The 20,040-nt window shown below is 36.0% G+C and overlaps 1 protein-coding gene across 5 annotated transcripts in view; it reads left to right on the forward strand.

The window, feature by feature from the left end:
• The window catches only part of Mapk8 (mitogen-activated protein kinase 8), an 81,138-nt gene that overhangs the window by 45,559 nt on the left and 15,539 nt on the right, over positions 1-20,040 (forward strand). For 3 of the 5 annotated variants that reach the window (XM_013033745.1, XM_013033748.1, XM_013033747.1), the window contains 6 exons: positions 2,102-2,272; positions 5,872-6,001; positions 11,454-11,512; positions 11,612-11,750; positions 15,051-15,216; positions 19,278-19,349. In XM_013033745.1, the coding sequence (XP_012889199.1) occupies positions 2,151-2,272; positions 5,872-6,001; positions 11,454-11,512; positions 11,612-11,750; positions 15,051-15,216; positions 19,278-19,349 (688 nt within the window). In that variant the 5' untranslated portion in view covers positions 2,102-2,150. Of the gene's footprint in view, positions 1-2,101; positions 2,273-5,871; positions 6,002-11,453; positions 11,513-11,611; positions 11,751-15,050; positions 15,217-18,840; positions 18,913-19,277; positions 19,350-20,040 lie in introns of all 5 variants that reach the window. The other 2 variants (XM_013033749.1, XM_013033744.1) reach the window with 1 other exon arrangement.

The following is a 20,040-nucleotide window of genomic DNA, read 5'->3' on the forward strand; positions in this document are numbered from 1 at the left end:
TGAAGTGATTCAAAGTGCTGTGGGAGCAGTGACAGCAGGAGTTAAAGATGGCAAAGATGACAAAAATAAGTTATAGAAAGCCAAGACAAGCTGAAAACAATGGGCTGCAGGCCTCGTTACAGAAATAGTTCCAGGCAACTGTAAGCCTTAAAGAGCTAAGGGTCCTGATACCTCAGCCTAAGAGCTGCAGCACTCAATCTGAGTCTTTATATCCAAGGCTCAAGAGCTGGGACACTAGCTAGCATTGACTGCTACTAGCTGCTGCTAAGAGCTGAAGATTACACTAAGTGCTGAGTGCTGGGACACTGGCAAAGCCCAGGCAGTAAGCTTCCAACCTGAACACCTAGTCCTGTAGTCTCTAGCATCTAAAGCCTGGAACCACTTCTCAGGACTCGCTTCAAAGCTATAAGCCTCTGAATCTAACAACCCAGCCCAATAAGCCTTTGGCATTTAAGAACCCAGGTCTGTGGACACTAGAAGAGCTACTGCTACTTGTCTATTTAGGATTTCTGAGTAGAGCAAAAAGACCCTGAGTAAAGCTTCTTTTCTGTCAATCTTGTGAGAATTGTTTTTCTGAAAAATTCCTGCTTTGGCCAGGTGGCTTGGCTCTAGTTGATTGTATCTATTCCTGCTACACTTTAAGAACTCCTGTTAAAAGCTCTTTGAATTTTAGTTACATCTCATTTCTGTTCATTAAGATTTCCTGTTCCTGTTAATTAAAGACACATCCTATTGCAGATTGTGAACCTGAGTTCAGCCAATTCAGTTATAGGGGTAGGGTCTGCTTTCTTAGGGATACAAAAGAAGCAGCCTGCCCCCTCTATGTGCTTACTTGGCAGATTTTGGGCGATGGCAAACAGTTCTGCAGAAGTAAACTTTGCCTTATTGAATTCCTTTTGAGTTAGTATACTTAATCCTATATGACACTCCCAACAGTCCCAAAACATATCTAACAGTACCCCAGCCAACTGACTGGTAAGGCTCTCATCTAGATTATTATAGTAGCTTCTCTAGTTTTCATGTCTCATTTCTTGTTCCTCCTTCCTTCTGGTAGATAATCACCTCATACCAAAGATCTCTTGCTCTTCACCATCTATCTCACTATGGAATTCCCCTTCTTACCATATTTTCTGACCTGCCCTGCATGTGTGTACACACACACAGCAGTTCTTTAGACCGATGAGGATTTATGATTTATTGGATTGGTGGATGTTCAGTTAGATCAGTCTTGCATGTATTTTGTTTGCTTCATTGTGTTTGAGACTAGATGTTTCTATGTCACTGGTCTTGAACTCTTGGGTGGAGTACCAGAACTCTAGATATACACCACCATGCCCTGCTACCTGTATTTTAGAATAGACTACTTTCATCTAGTAAGGATGGAAGGAAAATAGGTTTGTCAGTGTCCATCACTCAGATAAGCAAAAGAACCACTGCCTTGATTCTTGACAGGTAGAACTGTGGTCAGAAATTAGAGACTGCCTTTGATATTCCAAACTTGTTAGAAGAACATTGTTTGTATACTAATATAGTAAGTGCATCTCTCTCTTCCTGTTCTTGATTTTGTGCCTTCTACCTTGTTTCTCTCCTTTTAGCCATTATGACCTCAGCATAGGCATTACACTTAGAAGTCACTGTAGGAGTCAATGGATCCTTCACAATGTGGGAACTTATTTATTAGGCAGCTACAATATGACTTCATTATTTTATAATAAAAATTTATCAGTTTCTCACAAAAACAGTTTTCAGTACTCTTTAATAAAAAACATAAAAGGACTGGTTTGCATTTTAAACTGAAGATGACTTTTAGAGCATGTTTAATTATAATTACTTGCTTTTTCTGGTTACTCTTTCAATTAGATTTCCAGACTGGAGAAACGGTTTATTCTATTAAAAAATGTTTCAAAAGGGAATTGCCAGTCATTTACTTAAGAGTGGCATATATTAATAACCCAGGGCTCTGTGGTGTTTATTCTTAATATGCTTAGTAATGAAGGACCGCTTTGAACATAACCTAGCAGTCTTTATTAAATATCAATGAGCAGTGAGTAAGGTCTTGAATTTTTAAAAAGGTTAAGTTTACATTTTGCTCATTTTGCAGCCTCTTGGTGAACTTTTGGATGAAGCCATTAAATTAATTGCTTGCCATCATGAGTAGAAGCAAACGTGACAACAATTTTTATAGTGTAGAGATCGGAGATTCTACATTCACAGTACTAAAACGATACCAGAATTTGAAACCTATAGGCTCTGGAGCTCAAGGAATAGTATGGTAAGTTTTTAAACTATAATTAACTTCTTGGTCATAAGCCATCTAGAGACAGATGTCTATATTAGTAAGTAGTCAATGGGGTTTTGTTAATTTCCATGTACACATGTCTTCACATAGCTAATTAGTAAGAACATTACTAAATCATCACTTTCATACTTTAATAAAACTAGGACTTCAGAAATCTTATTTCACACTAGGGAATGACGTCAGCTAATATCATTTCACTGTAAAAATCATATATATCTTTAAAATTGATTTACAAACTAATTTCTATAAGAGGCTTAGTCTTCATAGATCAACATAATTCCTCATAAAGTAAAATGTAAAACACTCTCCTTGGGATAGTTCTGTTAATGGTGCAAAATCACTAAGTTAGCATAATAAGCTAGTGTTTGGGGGAATTCTAAGCTGCACTCTAGCATAATTATATCTTTATTATATCTTCTTGAACCAAATTTGTTTGAAAATCCATTTAAAAATCTGAAGTGTGTATGATCCAGCATTTCTGCTAGGTTCAAGAAAAACTTGCACATGTGAAGTATCTATTACAATAGCAAAAATTAGAAAGAGCATTATCTAACAACAGGAGAATAAGATAGTCTTGACATACTGTACAACATTTTGTATCAACAAGGATAGTATCAGAAATGTAGAATTTAATGTAAAAGCAAAATGGACATTATTGTACCATTTGTAGTTTAAAATGTACAAAACAATACCATATGTTTATGGATGTGGACATATGTTGAAAAAATGAAAATGCTTACCAAACTAAGGGTTTTTCTTAACCTCTCAGAACAAAAGGGGGCTTTACCTATAATATATTTATTAAAACAAATCAGAGCAAATGTGGTGAAACATTAAGGTAAAGCAGACTTGTATATGGAAACGTACTCATTTTCTTTTCTATATTCTTGAAGCAGTTATAATTCCAAAAGTTGTAGAAATTTGAATCATTTTATAAACTATCTAGTCAACTATATTTATGTGTTCATTTATATATTGTCAGTCTTAGGACTTGAACTTAGGACCTGAATGCTGTCATTTAGCTTTTTCAAAAACACTTAAGGCTAGCACTCTACCCTTTTGAGCCACAGTACCATTTCTGGTTTCCTGGTGGTTACTTGGAGAAAAGAGTCTCACTTCTTTTCCTGCCTGGTCTGGCTTCAAACCACCATTCTTATATCTCAGCCTCCTGAGTAGCTAGGCATGAGCCATTGGCAGCCAACTTCAACCATAATTTTAATCAACTACATTTAACCAACCATAAATTAGAGAAATGTTATTAAATGCTATGTAGTCAGTACTAGGGTTCTGAACACTAGCCGTTTGGTTAGACTCTAGGTCTGTAACTAGATTGGTGACTTAGCAGATTAACAGTTCAAAGCCTGCTTTTCACCTAGAGTTGGAAGGAACATGTTATTTATGAAGTATTAAATGATATTTTAAAGTATATTGATGCTTCTGTTCCTTCACTTATTCTCTGGTAAGTACAATTTGAAATCTTCATACCAGAATTAAAAAGCAAAACTTTGCTTTAGAAGGGAGCTTAAGTCCTGTTGACCAGCTGCTAATAACTGCCTAAAGAATATCTATCTTCCAATTTTCACTTTATTATTTAATTTCCTCAAATGATTTTTTGTGAAACAGACAAATATTAAATGTGAAAATGTCAAAACTCATTGTCAACACAAACAGAAGCAACAGAAAAACTTAATTTGTGAATAAATGTAAAAGGCTCATTGTGGAACCCAGCTTACATATAATAAGGTGGACTGGATCTGGATTGGGTCTGCAGAAGCTTCATATGTTTTTCATAACTTCACACTAATAATAAATAGTACTCACTTCCACAGCATATATGCTAAAATCAGAGTGATGCGAGAAGGCTAGCATAATCCTTGAAAAGGATGGCATGCAAATTCATGAGACATTTCCTTATTTTTTAAAAAAATGAATAAAGAATTTAAAATATTTCCTTGGATATGAAATGGTAGAATCTGCACAGGGCCTGGGCTGTAGTGTAGGTACACTCTGTGGGGTAAGTTTACTCTGCCTCCTCTTTCGGTTCAGTGTAAGAACATAGCCTGTGGCAGGCACCAGGAAGTCTACTTAGATACTTGTAAACCTTCATAATTTGAAATATTCCTTTGATTTAAGAGGTAAATATTAATAAGAATGAATTTAATGGCTACAAATAAAACCTCCCTTACGTGAACAGCCAAAAATTTCTAATAATTTGCATGTGGTTTTATTTTTTAAAAAAGGACATTTTTAAAGTAAAAACTGTATGCACATACATTTATATGCAGTAGTTATGGTACACATAGAATGTGTACAAATACCTATTGTAAGCAAGGCACGAGTGGCTCACACCTGTAATCCTAGCTACTCAGGAGACTGAGTATCTCGGTTCAAAGCCAGATCTGGCAGAAAAGTACCCCTGAGACTCTTTTCTACAACTAACCACTGAAAAACTCTTAAGTGGTGCTGTGGCTCAAAGAGGTAGAACACTAGCCTTGAGCAAAAAGAGCTCAGGGACAGCACCCCAAGCCCTGAGTTCAAGCCACTTGACTGACAAAAAACCAACAAATATCCATTATATTGTACCAGTACCTTTATCCATATCATTCTGTACTGTATTTCATATGATGAGATAGCTACAATGCAGATCCAAATTTTCAGTCAGTCAAGGAAATAAATCAATGTAGGGCTGGCCTTCAAGTATTGCATAAGCAGGAATAGTCTTTCATAAAGATTCTAATGTTAGATAGCCCAGTATGTCTCCTAGTCTCAGTGTTAGTTTCAGCTAACTTTGGGCAAGTTGCTTAATTGTTGACTCTATATTAAGCAGTAATAAGTCTTTCAAGCATAAAATTAATTTAAAAAGTTACTTTATCTTGACTTTACTTTCTCTGGTCTGTTATATATATCCCAGAGGTGACATGTAGTCACTGCCATGGGGTACAAAGAAAGACTTGAAGGGTAATGAATATAATGTTTATGTACATCCATGTTATGAAGCATCCTCTGCTATCTCCGTCAGGTTTAAGTTCAAAACTCACCAATTTTATTTCCTCCTTCAAAAAAGTTACATTTTTAATTACAAAATAAAAATTGGGGTACATACTTCTGTATGTACCTTTTTCTTAGTATTTTTTTCTTGTGTCCAAAAAGATTGAAATATTTATGTAGAGTTAGGAGTTTCGTTTTTTTTTTTACTCAAAGTAACAAGTATTTTGAGTAAAACTTGTGACCACATGTTTATTTTGCCTCTCCTTGATGTAGGTAAAGGCAGCTTTTAAGCTATCTAGTGGACCCAAACACTATGCATAGGTACGTTCAGTGCCTACCTGTTCTGGGGAGGTCTTGAATGACACGCAGTGAATAAGCAAAGGTTTTGTTCTTCTCATTCAGTTGTGAATCAGTAGCATTTTAAGAAAGAGGTATAAGGATAGAGGACACAGATTGAGCAATGCAAAATGGTGAATGAACAGTTGTATTTACCTTTAAGGAAGTGAAATAATATGCATGAGTATTTCATCAGTTCAGTTTTATGGGCTTTTACTCAAGTGTTGTTTTTTAATTTCTTGTTACAGTGCAGCTTATGATGCCATTCTTGAAAGAAACGTCGCAATCAAGAAACTAAGCCGACCATTTCAGAACCAAACACATGCTAAGCGGGCTTACAGAGAGTTAGTGCTTATGAAGTGTGTTAATCACAAAAATGTAAGCGGATTTCTGAAATGAAATGAAATTAAGATTTACTTATGCATGCACAAATATTAATATTTTTAAATATTAGGGTCTTTAAATTGGTTTTCTGGTTTGAAACATCATTTCAGAGGTATGTGTATGTGTACATATGTCAGACATACACATCCAAAGTGTACATTTGTCCCTCAATTTTGGTAAATATTATCAAAAGAAAAATGGCTTTTTGAAATTTAGATTATGTAACTTCCCAACATAGATTTCATAGAAGGAGTTTTAAAGAAGTGTGTTAGAAGAACTTTATACTTAAGCTCAGTTTTTGCTTCTCTATAAAGCTAGCATTTCAGAAAACTAGACAACAGAGATGAAATTTTTTCCATTTTACTTTGCCCGTGGTATGTGGGATACACAATTCTGATCACTTCTTCATAGCTCTGCCCCTCTCCTTAAGTGATATCAGTACTCACTGATTACTTTGTGTTGAAAATAACCAGAGATTTGTGTGTGTGTGTGTGTGTGTGTGTGTGTGTGTGTGTGTGTGTATGTTGGCTTAACTCAGGGTGGTATGTGGGATACACAATTCTGATCACTTCTTCATAGCTCTGCCCCTCTCCTTAAGTGATATCAGTACTCACTGATTACTTTGTGTTGAAAATAACCAGAGATTTGTGTGTGTGTGTGTGTGTGTGTGTGTGTGTGTGTGTGTGTGTGTGTGTGTGTGTGTGTGTGTGTGTGTGTGTGTGTGTGTGTTGGCTTAACTCAGGGCCTGAACACTATCCCTGAGTTTCTTTGCTCAAGGTTAGCGCTCTACCACTTGAACCACAGCTCTGCTTCTAGCTTTTTTGGTGCTTAATTGGAGATAAGAGTCTCAGACTACTACTTCAAACTGCAATCCTTAAATCTCAGCCTCTTGAGTAGCTCGGGTTACAATTACGAACCACCAACACCTGGCTTAATAAGAGATTATAAAGCAGTTAGGTTAAACTTATAAAAAAAATCTTTAAAGAGATTTAGGAAAACATTCTGTTATATTTTCTATTTTACACTAATCATACTGATACTTTAATGATTATTTTAATGGAATAATTGGTCCAAGCCAACTGGAAATAAACTAGGAGAAAATTGCATCAATGATAGTTTTATGAAGTACTGGATCAGACACATCTGGCTGGGGATGCCCTTCTTCTTCCAACAAGAAGCCAGACATGTTTGTCCTGCTCGCTATGGCCTGGTGACTCTTGGGTGTAGCTACTCATGGTCCTGTCACCTGTGGACCCAGTTTTACGAGGAGGGCTGACGAGGTGTTAACTTAGTTTCTCCTTCCTTGAGGTGTCCAGTCCCTCCTCCCCACCAAGCCTAGGTGACTGTCAAGAAGTGGAAATGTGGGAAGCATGTATCACATGATTGCTACTCTTGGCAGGAGCTGCTCAAAACATGCTGATTGAGTGTCTTTCATGATGAATTTGAGTTTCTCTTTTAGCCTGATCACTTCCCTTTGTACTTTGATCAAGTTCTCTGATAGGAACTGGCACTATAAGCATTAAATGATGTTTAGAAATCATGTCACCATTTCACTCACATGGTCTTAACAAATAATTCTTTGTTGGAGGCCTGCTAGCAAGTAATGTCGCATCCATCATTTTTCCTTTTTTTTTCTTTTTTGGTTTTAGACAACTTATTATTAGTTTGCCACCTTTAGATTTCAAAGGTAAAATTTAATTACTCTCCCTACAATATGAGACATTGCTTTTTTTCTTTGACTCTTAATTTATTGGGTCTACTTCCCAGTTTTGCTCAGTGTATCTTCATAATAGCTGGAATTTGGGGGCATATTACAGAAATTATGTGTGAAGCTGTCAAAAGTATCCCTTATTCTGTATCTTATTCATGTGAATGTTATTACTGGAGTCGTTTTCATGAAATCTTACTAATTTTTTTTTTTTTTTGTCGGTCGTGGGGCCTGAACTCTGGGCCTGGGCGATGTCCCTCAGCTCAAGGTTCAAGGCTAGCCCTCTACCACTTGAGCCACAGTACCACTTCCGGCTTTTTCTGCTTACGTGATGCCAAGGAATCAAACCCAGGGCCTCATGCATGAGAGGCAAGCGTTCTACCACTGAGCCACCTTCCCAGCCCCTCTAAATTCTTCATATAATATATCTAGTTGCATTTTTCTCATTTATTGATTCTGGTTTTGTTGATTTTTGTCCACAGAAGGAATCAATGACTTTTTACTCCTCTCTGATAATTATTACTTCTCCCAAAGTAATCCTATACCACCTACTAATCAATACATGAGTTTTTTCTAGACTATCCAATCTATGATTGATGGTTTCTTTTATTCCCATTAGAAAAAAAAAACAGCAAGTGACTGACTTTTGTTTTTGTTTGTTTTTATTAACATGGATTAATTGTACAAGTAGGGCTTTATTGTGACATTTCCATACATTTATACAATGTAGTCCAATCACCCTTTCCCCTTCTATACTCTGCCCCATCCCACTCCCTCTTAAAACAATTTCAATCAGGTTTCATTGTTCTATTCTCATACATGCACATAAAGGGCTTCCATCATGTTCACCCTTGTGCACTGTCTTTGGTAAGCCTTCCCCCTTCTAGTCTCCCATCAGAGTCTGTTTTTAGTGTGTATTAATTGCAACCAATAAGTTTTACTATGGTATTTCAGATATGTGTTTATTATATTTTGCCCAGAACAATCCTCTTTATTTCCTTCTCTCCCTTTCCTCCATCCCCTGTTAATTAGTATTTTGGGGGCTAGGGACAGTATTGGGATTTGAATTCAGGTCCTCAACTTTGCTTGACTTGCTTGCTTCGCTGGCACTCTACCACATGAGTTTCCACCCGACTTTTTGCTGTTTATTTTTGAAATAAAGTCTCATAAGCTTCTTTACCAGACTGGCTTAGAAACAAGATCCTCAGGATCTCAGCCTCTGGACTCATACTCTTTATGACTTTAATATTTCATGGTGTATGTGTACATTTTTTTTACCCATTCATCTATTTTTGAGCACCTTAGCTGATTCTACCATTTACTTGTTGTGAACAGCACTGCAATAATAATAAGCATGCAGGTACTTTCTTATATATTGATTTACACTCTTTTGGATAATGCCTAAAAGTACAATGGGCCTAGCTTATGATAGGTCTATTTTTAGTTTTGAGGAACCTCCATACTAATTTACACTAGTTTACATTTCAGTAACATTTTATGTGGGCTCCTTTTCCCCTGCATCTTTGCCAATAATTATTACATTTTCTTGATGATTGTCATTCTAACTGGTGAAATGGAATCTTAGTATATTTTAACTTTTCTTTATGACTTAGGATGTTGAACATTTCTTCGTGTGTCTATTAGCCATTTGTATTTCTTGTGAGACTTTCCAAGTCACTTGCCCATTCATTAATTGCTCTATTTGTTTTTTATGTTCTTTTTTTGATTGGTCCTGGGGCCTGAACTCTGGGCCTGGGCGCTGCCCCTCAGCTCTTCAGCTCAAGGCTAGTGCTCTACCACTTGAGCCACAGCACCAGTTCTGGCTTTTTCTGCTTATGTGGTTCTGAGGAATCAAACCAACAGCCTCATGCGTGCAAAGTGAGCACTCTACCACTGAGCCACCTTCCTGCCCAGTGTTCAATTTTTTTTAACTCTGTAATTCTGGATATTCATCATTTATTTATTGAATAGCTGGCAAAGATTTTCACTCATTCTGTGGTTGTGTCTTGTTTCTGTTGTGCAGAGTTTTGTTTTTTGTTTTTTTGTCCGTCATGGTTCTTGAACTCTGGGCCTGGCGTTGTCCCCAAACTCTACAGCTCAAGGCTAGCACTCTACCACTTGAGCCACAGCACCACGGTTTTCTGGTGGTTAATTAGAGATAAGAATCTCATGGACTATCCTGCCCAGGTTGGCTTTGAGCTGTGATCCTCAGATCTCAGCCTCCTGAGTAGCTAAGATTTACAGGCGTGAGCCACCGGCGCCCGGCGTGCTGAGAGTTTTTCATTTGATGCCCAATTTTCAATTCTTGTTCTTGTTTTCCGGAAAATTGGAATCCTATTGAGAAAACTTGCAGAATTTTCCCTTTGTTTTCCTGTAGTAGATTTAAAGTTTCATGTCTGACCAAATTCTTTGATTTTTGTACAGGGTAAGAAATGAGGTGGGGGTCAAATTTCAGTCTTCAGCAAGTAGATGGCCAGTCTTCCCAGCGCCATTTGTTAAAGAGGCTGACTTATCTCAAAAGGAAAAAAAGAAAGAAAGTATAAATGGCTTATAGCAGATACATATATATAATCAGTCTGAGTCTTCTATTGTAAAAGTGAGAGCATGCTGAAGAACATAAGGGGCTTGAATAGAAATGAAAGTTGTGCCTTAATTTCATGATGTCCATGTAAGTGGCAGTATGTATCTGAAACTCTGAAGCTACGCAAAGGCTTCCAATGCATTTGGGGGAATTATTTACATATAGATGTTTGGAGATGATAACATAGATAATTTCTTTCATGGGATGGGTAGAAGAGAGAAGAATATCCTTATAAAGATGGTAGTGAGAAAGGGTATGCCTGTGTATGGATCACTGAATTTGACTAGAAATGAAGGAAGGTGGAAAAGTGCAATGTTATTTAGAACTAGAAAAATGACAGATTTTTGTCAAGAAATGACAGATTTTATAGAAATAAGTTGGGTAAAACTGGTAGATGTGTTTAAGAACAATAGGTAGATAATTGTGTAATACTAGTCCTTAATAAAGTGCTCATAAATACAATAGACTACAGGGGAAAACCTTCTGTTGATAGGGTTTTTATTTTTAAACTTTCAAAACAATTTTAGATTCATAGTAAAATTAAGAGGAAGGCATAAAGAGTTTTCATACAACTCTCACCTTTCCATATATGTACACCATCCCTCAAATCAATGACCCCTTACCAGAGTTTGTTAGAATTGCTGGACCTAAAGCCCATTGTTTACACATTATAGGTTTACTTCCCCCAAACCTAGTGCAGGAGATCAAAGCCAGCCAGGCCCTGGTACATGCTAGGCAAGCACTTTAGCAGAGAGCTACATTCCTCAGCCTCAATTCACTTGGTGTGGTGTATTCTATGTGTTTGAACAAATGTATGATATATATGTGTATATATATATATATATATACATATATGTATATATATATACATACATATATATATACATATATGTACACACACATATATATATATACATATATATGTGTATGTACACACACTTTTCTATTATCCATTTTCACTACCCTGAAGATCTTGTAGGTCTCTAGTCCTTCCTCTTCCCCAATCCCTAGCATATGCTTTACTATATAAAATAAATTTATTTGAATTTACAACATAAAATTTGAAAGATTTTAAACTAATAAATTTTTTATGTTTACAGTTTCCAAATAAAGTATTAGGAGGTAGCGTCTAATTTTTCTTTTTGCCTTTACCATAGATAATTGGTCTTTTGAATGTTTTCACACCACAGAAATCCCTAGAAGAATTTCAAGATGTGTAAGTATGGTAATTAACATTTTGTTAGTATAAAATTTTGCTATTTTTCTTAAGATTGTTGCTGTATACCTTAGCTGTCATCTTTTTCCACCTATGAAGGTACATAGTAATGGAGCTCATGGATGCAAATCTTTGCCAAGTGATTCAGATGGAACTAGATCATGAGAGAATGTCCTACCTTCTCTATCAGATGCTGTGTGGAATCAAGCACCTTCACTCGGCTGGAATTATTCACCGGGTTAGTAGAAAATTCTATCACCATGTTCTCATTTTAATCATTGAGTTGAAATTCATATCACAGAATGAACTGTTTTAAAGTATACAATTCAGCGCATTTAGTCTGCTCACAGTGTACACCAAATGTTGAATATACTATCACCCTGAGAGAAAGCCCATATCCTTTTTTGGCAGTCACTCCTCATTCCTTTCTCTCACCATGGTGCTGATCAGCTTTTTGTATCTAAGGGGTTACCTGTTCTGGAGATTTCATACAAGTGGAATCATATGATGTATTACCTTTCATGTCTAGTTTCTGTCACTTGGCATGTTTTTAAGATCTTTCTGTGTTATAGCATACACCAGTACTTCTTTTTCTTTTGTGTTCTGTTTACCACTTTTGTCCATTTATCCATCAGTGGACATCAGTAGACTTCTGCCTTTGAGCTGTTAGGGGTTGTGCTGCTGTGAAATGCACATACAAATGCTTGTTCAGATAGCTGTTAGTCATTTCTTCTGGGTATGTACATCAGAAGTAGAACTGCTACATCTTAAGGTAACTTTATGGTTAACTTGTTAAGGAGTAATAAAACTTTTCCAAAGCAGCTGTACCATTTTGCATTCCCAGAAGCAGTATACAAGGTTCCAGTTTCCCCATGTAGCTTCTCAAAACTTTTTAATTCAGAGTGGATATCAGTATTTCATTGTGGTTTTGATTTGCATTTCCCTAATGACTACTGATGTCTACCGTCTTTTTATGTATTTGGTGGCAGTTTGTGCATTATCTTTGGAGATAGCATGTAAACCTTTTGCTTCTTAATTGGATTGTTACTCGTTTTGTTGTTGTTGAAGTTCCTTATTATGTATAATAGATCTTCATCACTACATAATTTATAAACATTTTCTCCCGTTCTTTAGGTTCTTTTTTCATTTTGTTGATGTGTTAATATGTGAAAAGTTTAATGTCATGAAATCTGGTATTGTTTTTCTTTTGTTGTATGTGCTCTGGTGTTATATACAAGAATCCATGATCAAATTCAGAGTCATGACAACTCATCTCTTTTTTTTTGTGAGATCTTTTTTATTCCTTTGGGCTTGTTTTATGTATGGTGTAAACCAAAATAGGGGGTCAATTTTATTCTTTCATGTGTCTCAGCTCTAGCTGTTAAGAGTATTCTTCCCCCAGTGAATGGTCTTATTGTTCTTGTCAAAAAACAAAATAAGCAGAAAGAACCCAGCTGGCTATAGATTCATGGTTGTATTTCTGAACTCTTAGAATTTTTGTATTATTGTTATTGTATCTGGCCATATATTGGTACCACATTTTTTTGATCCCAATAGCTTTATATTAAATTTTTCTATAAGAAAGTATGACTCCTCCATCTTTGTTCTTTTTCAGGTTTCTTTTTTCCACTATTTGGGGCTCATTGTGGATACATAGGAATTTGAGGATCAACTTTTCTCTTGGTTTAAGGATTTCATTAAATGTATAAATTGAGTAGTTTCATCATGTTAAGAATATTTGATATTCTAATTTGTGAACATCTGCTATCTTTCCTTTTCCCTAAGTCTTCTATGCTATAATAAAATATAAAAGATTGTGTTAAACAAAATTTTTTTTTAATTCCTTCAAGTTCTGGAATCTAAAAATCCTCCATCAAAGTGCCAAAAATTTGGCTTCTGGTGAGGCCTAAAGCTACTTTATAGTCAGCCATCTTCTTGTGTTAAATGGCCTTTTTTCTGGTGGCATGAGAATTTTAAAATGCCATACTTTTTTTTTATTATAGGAACATCAATTTATTTGGATTAGAGTTTCAGTCTTATGGCCTTGTTTTAACCTTAATTACTCTGTAAGGACCCTGTCTCCAAATAAGGTCAACAATGAGGCTTGTTGCTTCAACGTAAGAATTGGGGGCATGAGCCTAGTGCAGTTGCTCATTTCTATAATCCTAGCTACTCAGGAGGACTGTAGTTTGAGGTTAGCCCCAGCCAAAAGTAAATGATACCATCTCAAAAAGTAAGCCCAAGGAGGTGGTGCATTACTCTCTGGGAGGCTTGGTTAGGAAAATCATGATCTGAGGCTGATCCAAGGAAAAAACACAAGACCTTACCTGAAAAATACCTAAGCAAAAAGGGATGGGAGTGTGGCTTATATGGCTAAGTCCTGCTTTGTAAGGATGAGGCCCTGAGTTCAAACTCCAGCACCCTCCCCTCAAAAAAACAAAAGAGGCAAGGGAAACAATTTAGTTCATTACATGGGACTTCTGTTTATGGTTTTAAGTGTTTATATATTTTGCCTTAATAGTTTATTCCTAGGCATTTTCTTCTTTTGGAAACCATTATAAATTGAATTATGTTCTTTTCTTTTCAAATTATTATATAGAAAACGAATTGGGGTTTTTTGTATATCGAGCTTATGTCTTGCAACTGTGATGAATGTATTAGTTTTATAATTATCTTACATGTATTCTTAAAGCAGTTTTCTATATATAATATAAATCTTAACCATCTACACCCAAGTTTCACTTCATGACTTTTTTACATTTAACTACTATGAAGTGATGAAAATAGTAGGCATCTTTGTCTCATTTCTTTCCTGAAGGTGAAGACTTTCAGTCTTTTGCCTTTGAATTAGTTTGTTTTCCATTGTTCACAGACTGTTCTGCCCAGACTGATTTTGTACCTTGGTCCTCTAGGTCTCATCTGAGTAACTAGGATTCCAGGTGCAAGCTGGCTTTTAAGATTGGGGGTGTGTGTGCTTAAACCGTGACTTAAACTCAGGGTTTTGTATTCTTGCTTAAATTCTTGTTCATGGCTGGCACTTTACTGCTTGAGCCACACTTCCAGCCTCATTTGATTTTTTTTTGGAGGGTGTGATCCCTGAATATTGCTATGAAGCTCCAGCTACCCTCAAACTCTGATCCCCCTGCCTCAACCTTCTGATTCTCAGTGTTGAGATTATGGAATGGGCCACTATATTGGGTATAATAGTTTTATTTGAGCTTTAAGATGCCTTGTAAATCTTTTTTTCTCTGTTACCCTTTCCCACCAAATCATTTACTGTGTTTGATCAGAAATTTCTAGTTAGTAATGATTTCTATAAAATAAGGCATGATTAACTTCTGTTGATAACTTCGTTTGAAAAGTGGCTTAAATCTGACTTCTAAGGTTTACCCATTTATGATGAATCTGTGTAGTGACATCATAGAATAGTGAAAAGTTAGGTTCACTTGTTTTTAAATTCCAGGATAACTCCTTGTGAACTGCAAGATCATGGTATGTGTCTTAGCAATCATTTTTTTTTTATTTTTATGTTTTGAAGGACTTAAAGCCCAGTAATATAGTAGTAAAATCAGACTGCACTTTGAAGATTCTGGACTTTGGCCTGGCGAGGACTGCAGGAACAAGTTTTATGATGACCCCTTATGTAGTGACTCGCTACTACAGAGCGCCTGAGGTCATCCTAGGCATGGGCTACAAAGAGAACGGTCAGCACACACATCTTTGAAATACTCTTCTCGTACTCTTGCTTTCTTTTATTTGTTAGGTTTCTTACGTAATTAAATTGAAATACGCCTGAGTTATCAGGTGATAATGCACTTGAGTATCACTAGGTTTTATGCTAAAAATCTGAAAAAATGAGTCTTATTTACTTAAATGCTAACACTATTCACATAAGAATCCATTTCTACATGAGAATAGAATATCTGCCCTTTGCTTGCCTGTAACATGAAACTGAGTATGTACTTTGGTATACAAGGAGGCAGGAAGTATGAGTGAAAGTCTCAGTGGCAGTCTTAGCATGCTGTAGTGGGTTTGCCCATATTTCTAACACCTGAAATGAATGCTAATATCAGGAACACTTTCTGTAAACTTGGAGAGCTGCAATAAGGCCATTCTGCTTGATGGATTATTAAGGTGATCTCTCAGAGAAAAACAGTAATGTTTCATCAAAGCTTCGTTCCAGTCTTAATAAGATGGTTTTATAGTATTATTATAGTCAAGTGGTGCATTGGGTTAAACTGGTTACTTAAATTAATCCCACATACTCTGTAGAATAAGACTTCCTTAGTCAGGTGTCAGTGGCTCACACCTGTAAACCTAGCTACTCAGGAGGGTGAGATCTGAGGATCGCAGTTCAAAGCCAGCCTGGGCAGGAAAGTCCATGAAACTCTTGTCTCCAATAAACCACCAGAAAACTGAAAGTGGCTCTGTAGCTCAAGTGGTAGAGCCCTAGCCTTGAGCTGAAGAGCCGAGTGCTCAGGCCCAGAGTTCAAGCCCCATGACCGACAAAAACAAAAAAGAAGGCTGGGAAGGTGGCTCAGTGGTAGAGCGCTTGCCTTGCATGCTCGAGGCCCTGGGTTCAATTCCTCAGCACCACATAAGCAAAAAGAAAAAAAAGCCGGAAGTGGCGCTGTGGCTCAAGTGGTAGAGCACTAGCCTTGAGCTGAAGAGCTTAGGGACAGTGCTCAAGCCCAGAGTTCAGGCCCCATGACCGGACCCAAAAAAAAAAACAAAACAAAACAAAAAAGACTTCCTTTCTCTAGGAAAGAAACTGAAATCACAGTTCACTTTGAATCCAGAAACTTCATTCACTCTAGTTTTTTATTAAAATATCATTGGAATTGGGATTTTAGCTATTTTGCTATTAATATTTTGTTCTTAAGTAACCATACTGTTCTATTTTTATAATCTACACCTAAAATTTGAAGGTTTTGTTTGATTGATACCTTAAATTGATACTTGAAGTAACTGGCATGAAGTTTTTGTTTTGCTGTGAAACTTAGCAGTTGTCACAGATACTAACAATGTGTTGTGTCCTATGAATATGACCATGGGGTAGCTTCATATCAGAAATGTACACTAAGAAAAAAATATCATAGAGCCACCTCCAGTGGCACTCATGCCTGTAGTCCTAGTTATTCAGGATGTTGAGATCCAGAGATTGAGAGTCAGCTGGAGCAGAAAAGTGAGTCTCAGTCTCCAAAATTACCAGCAAAAAAACCCAACTGGAGATATATGGATTAACTGGTAGACTGCCAGTCAAGCAAGACAAGCAGTTGTGGCCTTCAGTTCCTATCCTAGTACTGGAAAAATAAGACACTATCATGAAGAAGTTGGATAAGAATTAGACTGATAGTCTTAATTATCCCACCACCACCAGAAAACAGTAAAGTGGAACGCTCACTCACATTCCTGATAACTGTGTTAATGAACAAGGGTAAATAAATTAAACACTTGTCTTAGACATTCCCCACACATGCCTGATTTGCCACTAAAGTCTTTTCTAGCAGGCTACTTAATAACATTTTGAACAGTGTGGAGCAATCTAATGTAATTTTAACCAGTCCTCTGTAGCAAGTTTTTATGTGTGAATAAAGCTTATATCATCAGTCTTCACTAACCCTAAAAATAACTTCTCTAACTTGTACCTTTCAAATTCTTTTTGTTTAGAAATATTTTTAAAGAATCCCAGTGTAAATTGTGTCCTTCTTTAACTTATTTGCCATTTTTTTAAATAAAATCTATAGAGAAAGTTTATTCTAATTTATTTTTGTGAAAAAAATGAAAACAATGGAAAAATATTTTCTGGTAAGCTAATATTTGAGTATTAACTTCTTTAGATTTGTTTCCTTGAAATTGGATCCTGCTATAAATAGAAGTTTGTGCATATTCTAATATGAGATTTTAGGGAAATCTCAGTTACAGAGGATTTCGGGAAGTTACTTCCAGTTTAGCTGCAGTGACTGCAGTCTTCGTTTAGCAATGTACTAGGAAGCAGCAGCTTAAGTTTTATAAGTTCACCAAAGTGGATAAGGGGCAGCTAACTCAGCTAGGTGCCAGTAGCTCATGCCTGTAATCCTATCTATTGAGGAGGTTGAGATCTGAGGATCTCCATTCCAAGCCATCCTCTACAGGAAAGTTTGTAAGACCCTTATCTCCAGTTAACCACCAAAAAGCTGGAAATGGAGCTGTGCTTCAAATGGTAGAGCACAAGAGCTCGGAGATAGCACCTAGGACCTGAGTTCAAAATTTTAAAAAAGGCATCACTCTCTAACATCTAATCCTACCCTTTTCTTCTTAAAGAATCTAGACCTTCATACTTAAAGCCAAGTTTTTTAAGGCATTTCCTTTTGAATACTTATTTTCTCACTTGTCTTCCTATTAAACTGCAAATACCTTCTCACTCTTCTTTTAAAAGTCAAACTCAAAGGTATAAATTGATTCAGTGTGTGATTAACTTTAGAAAACAGGAAGAGATTTCCAAATTGTCTATTTCTATGTATAGTGGGTTCTTTTTAGCACTTCTCAGAGCTCTTTAAAGTTGGCAGGAGACTCTTGGTAGATAATAAATTTATAGGAATTTGCATACTTTGTCCAGCCAAAAGTAACTTCCTCAACTCATAGTACTTTGGTTTTATGAAAGTATATGAAATACATGTCTGTTTATTAAATTTTCTCAATAGATTGTTCATCCTCTAAGCACTTGTTCCTTTAGGAGTAGTGGTATAAATGAAGTAGAATGATGTTGCCAAGAAAATAATTGATTTCAGATTAAATTTGTGATAGCCAGTTTGAAAATGTCTGAAGAATTCTTTAGATTAATATCTAAACTATAAAAGTATAGACACTGTTTTTGCTAAATCTTTTAATATGCTAAATTGTTTCTGCTCATGCTTTTTTTCTTTTATTTGACTTAAAGAGAGAGAATAATGCACAGTATAATGCATTTTAACCACAAGATAGTATATTTTTTGTAGTTTTACTACAGTATGTTACATTTTTAGCTTTGCTTACAGGTTCATTGGGTTTACTTCATATTTAATCAAATTCTCAGTTTTAAAGTGTACAGCTTTATTAAATTCATTCAATCTGTGCATAACTCTCACTTTAAAATTAGATATATAGTTAAAATGCCACAGTTTACATTTTCTTTTGTGAACCAAAGCTTTTTGAAAAATACTTTGTTTTGAATTATTCCATTAGCTAAAATTTTAATCATGGTTTTCTGTGATGCTTTGCAGTTTTTATATAACACAATCATATTATGCTTCTTTGATTTTAATGACCTTTTGCTTTGCTTTTCCTTCTTTCGTGCTGCAAACATATAGTGGATTTATGGTCTGTGGGGTGCATTATGGGAGAAATGGTTTGCCACAAAATCCTCTTTCCAGGAAGGGACTGTATCCTTGTGCTGCTGCAGCAGATTAATTAGTTAGGAGATGAGCTTCCTTATGTTCTCTAATGAAAATGAATATGCTACATTCATACATGGAGGTGTTTTTAAGCTGATGTAAAGTTTGTGGCTGTTATAGTTCCAAAACCCATTGAGCTAAGAAGCTGAACTATTTGTAGGCTGCATCTGGCAGTAGGACATACAGTCTCTGCTGGTAGTCAGAGCACATTCACTATCACTTATTTTTATTTTGTTCTGCTTTCTATGATTTTAAAGTGTACATGGTGTGCGTGGTTTTTTTTTAATGTTTATATAGTTTCTTTTTATTTTAACCAAAATCTTTATGTTAATGTCATTGCATTTTGTTTTCAGTTGACATTTGGTCAGTTGGGTGCATCATGGGAGAAATGATCAAAGGTGGTGTTTTGTTCCCAGGTACAGATCGTATCCTTATCTTTGGCCTAAAATATAGTTTCTAAAGGTCAAAATGTACGATAGCATTTCAGCCTGGTCAGGTCCACTGTATTGTCTCTCCCTAATATAAAGTATTATTAACTTACTCTTTCAAAATACCACCACTATTTTATAGAGACTTTTCCTTTCCCTCATTTATCCTTTCATATTGCTAATTCTGAAAAGGCTCAAGTGTGATTATCTATAGTTACTGGCTGGCTTTGAGTTGATTGACTTAACCCAAATAAAATGCCATGGCTTGCGTTAAAATTTTCTAATCATTAAACACTTGAGTAAGTCTAGAAATACTGAGGACTTAATATGAAATTTAGAATTGTCTGGCCCTCCTTCTCTTTTTGTTTCCCACCTCCTTTTTGTGTTAATGTTCTGTGTGTTTTGTGTCTTGATTGTTGTCTTATCACTCAACATAACATGATTCTTTCTTGTAGAATTTCAGCAGTGATAGTTTTATATGGTACTGACTAGATTATTAGACTTTTCATAATTAACAGTGTCATGCTTTCGAGGAATAACATTTAGAATGGTTTTTAGGAGGAAGAATTCACTAGATTACAGGATGAGAGGTTTCAAGATTAAAGACTAGTAGGAAGAAGATCAGGTAATCATACATAACCTGACAACTTACGAAACAATTCAGTCTTTTTTATGCATCTCAGACCTT

This window comes from Dipodomys ordii, unplaced genomic scaffold (genome assembly GCF_000151885.1).
Source record: "Dipodomys ordii isolate 6190 unplaced genomic scaffold, Dord_2.0 Scaffold176, whole genome shotgun sequence".
NCBI lineage: Eukaryota > Metazoa > Chordata > Mammalia > Rodentia > Heteromyidae > Dipodomys > Dipodomys ordii.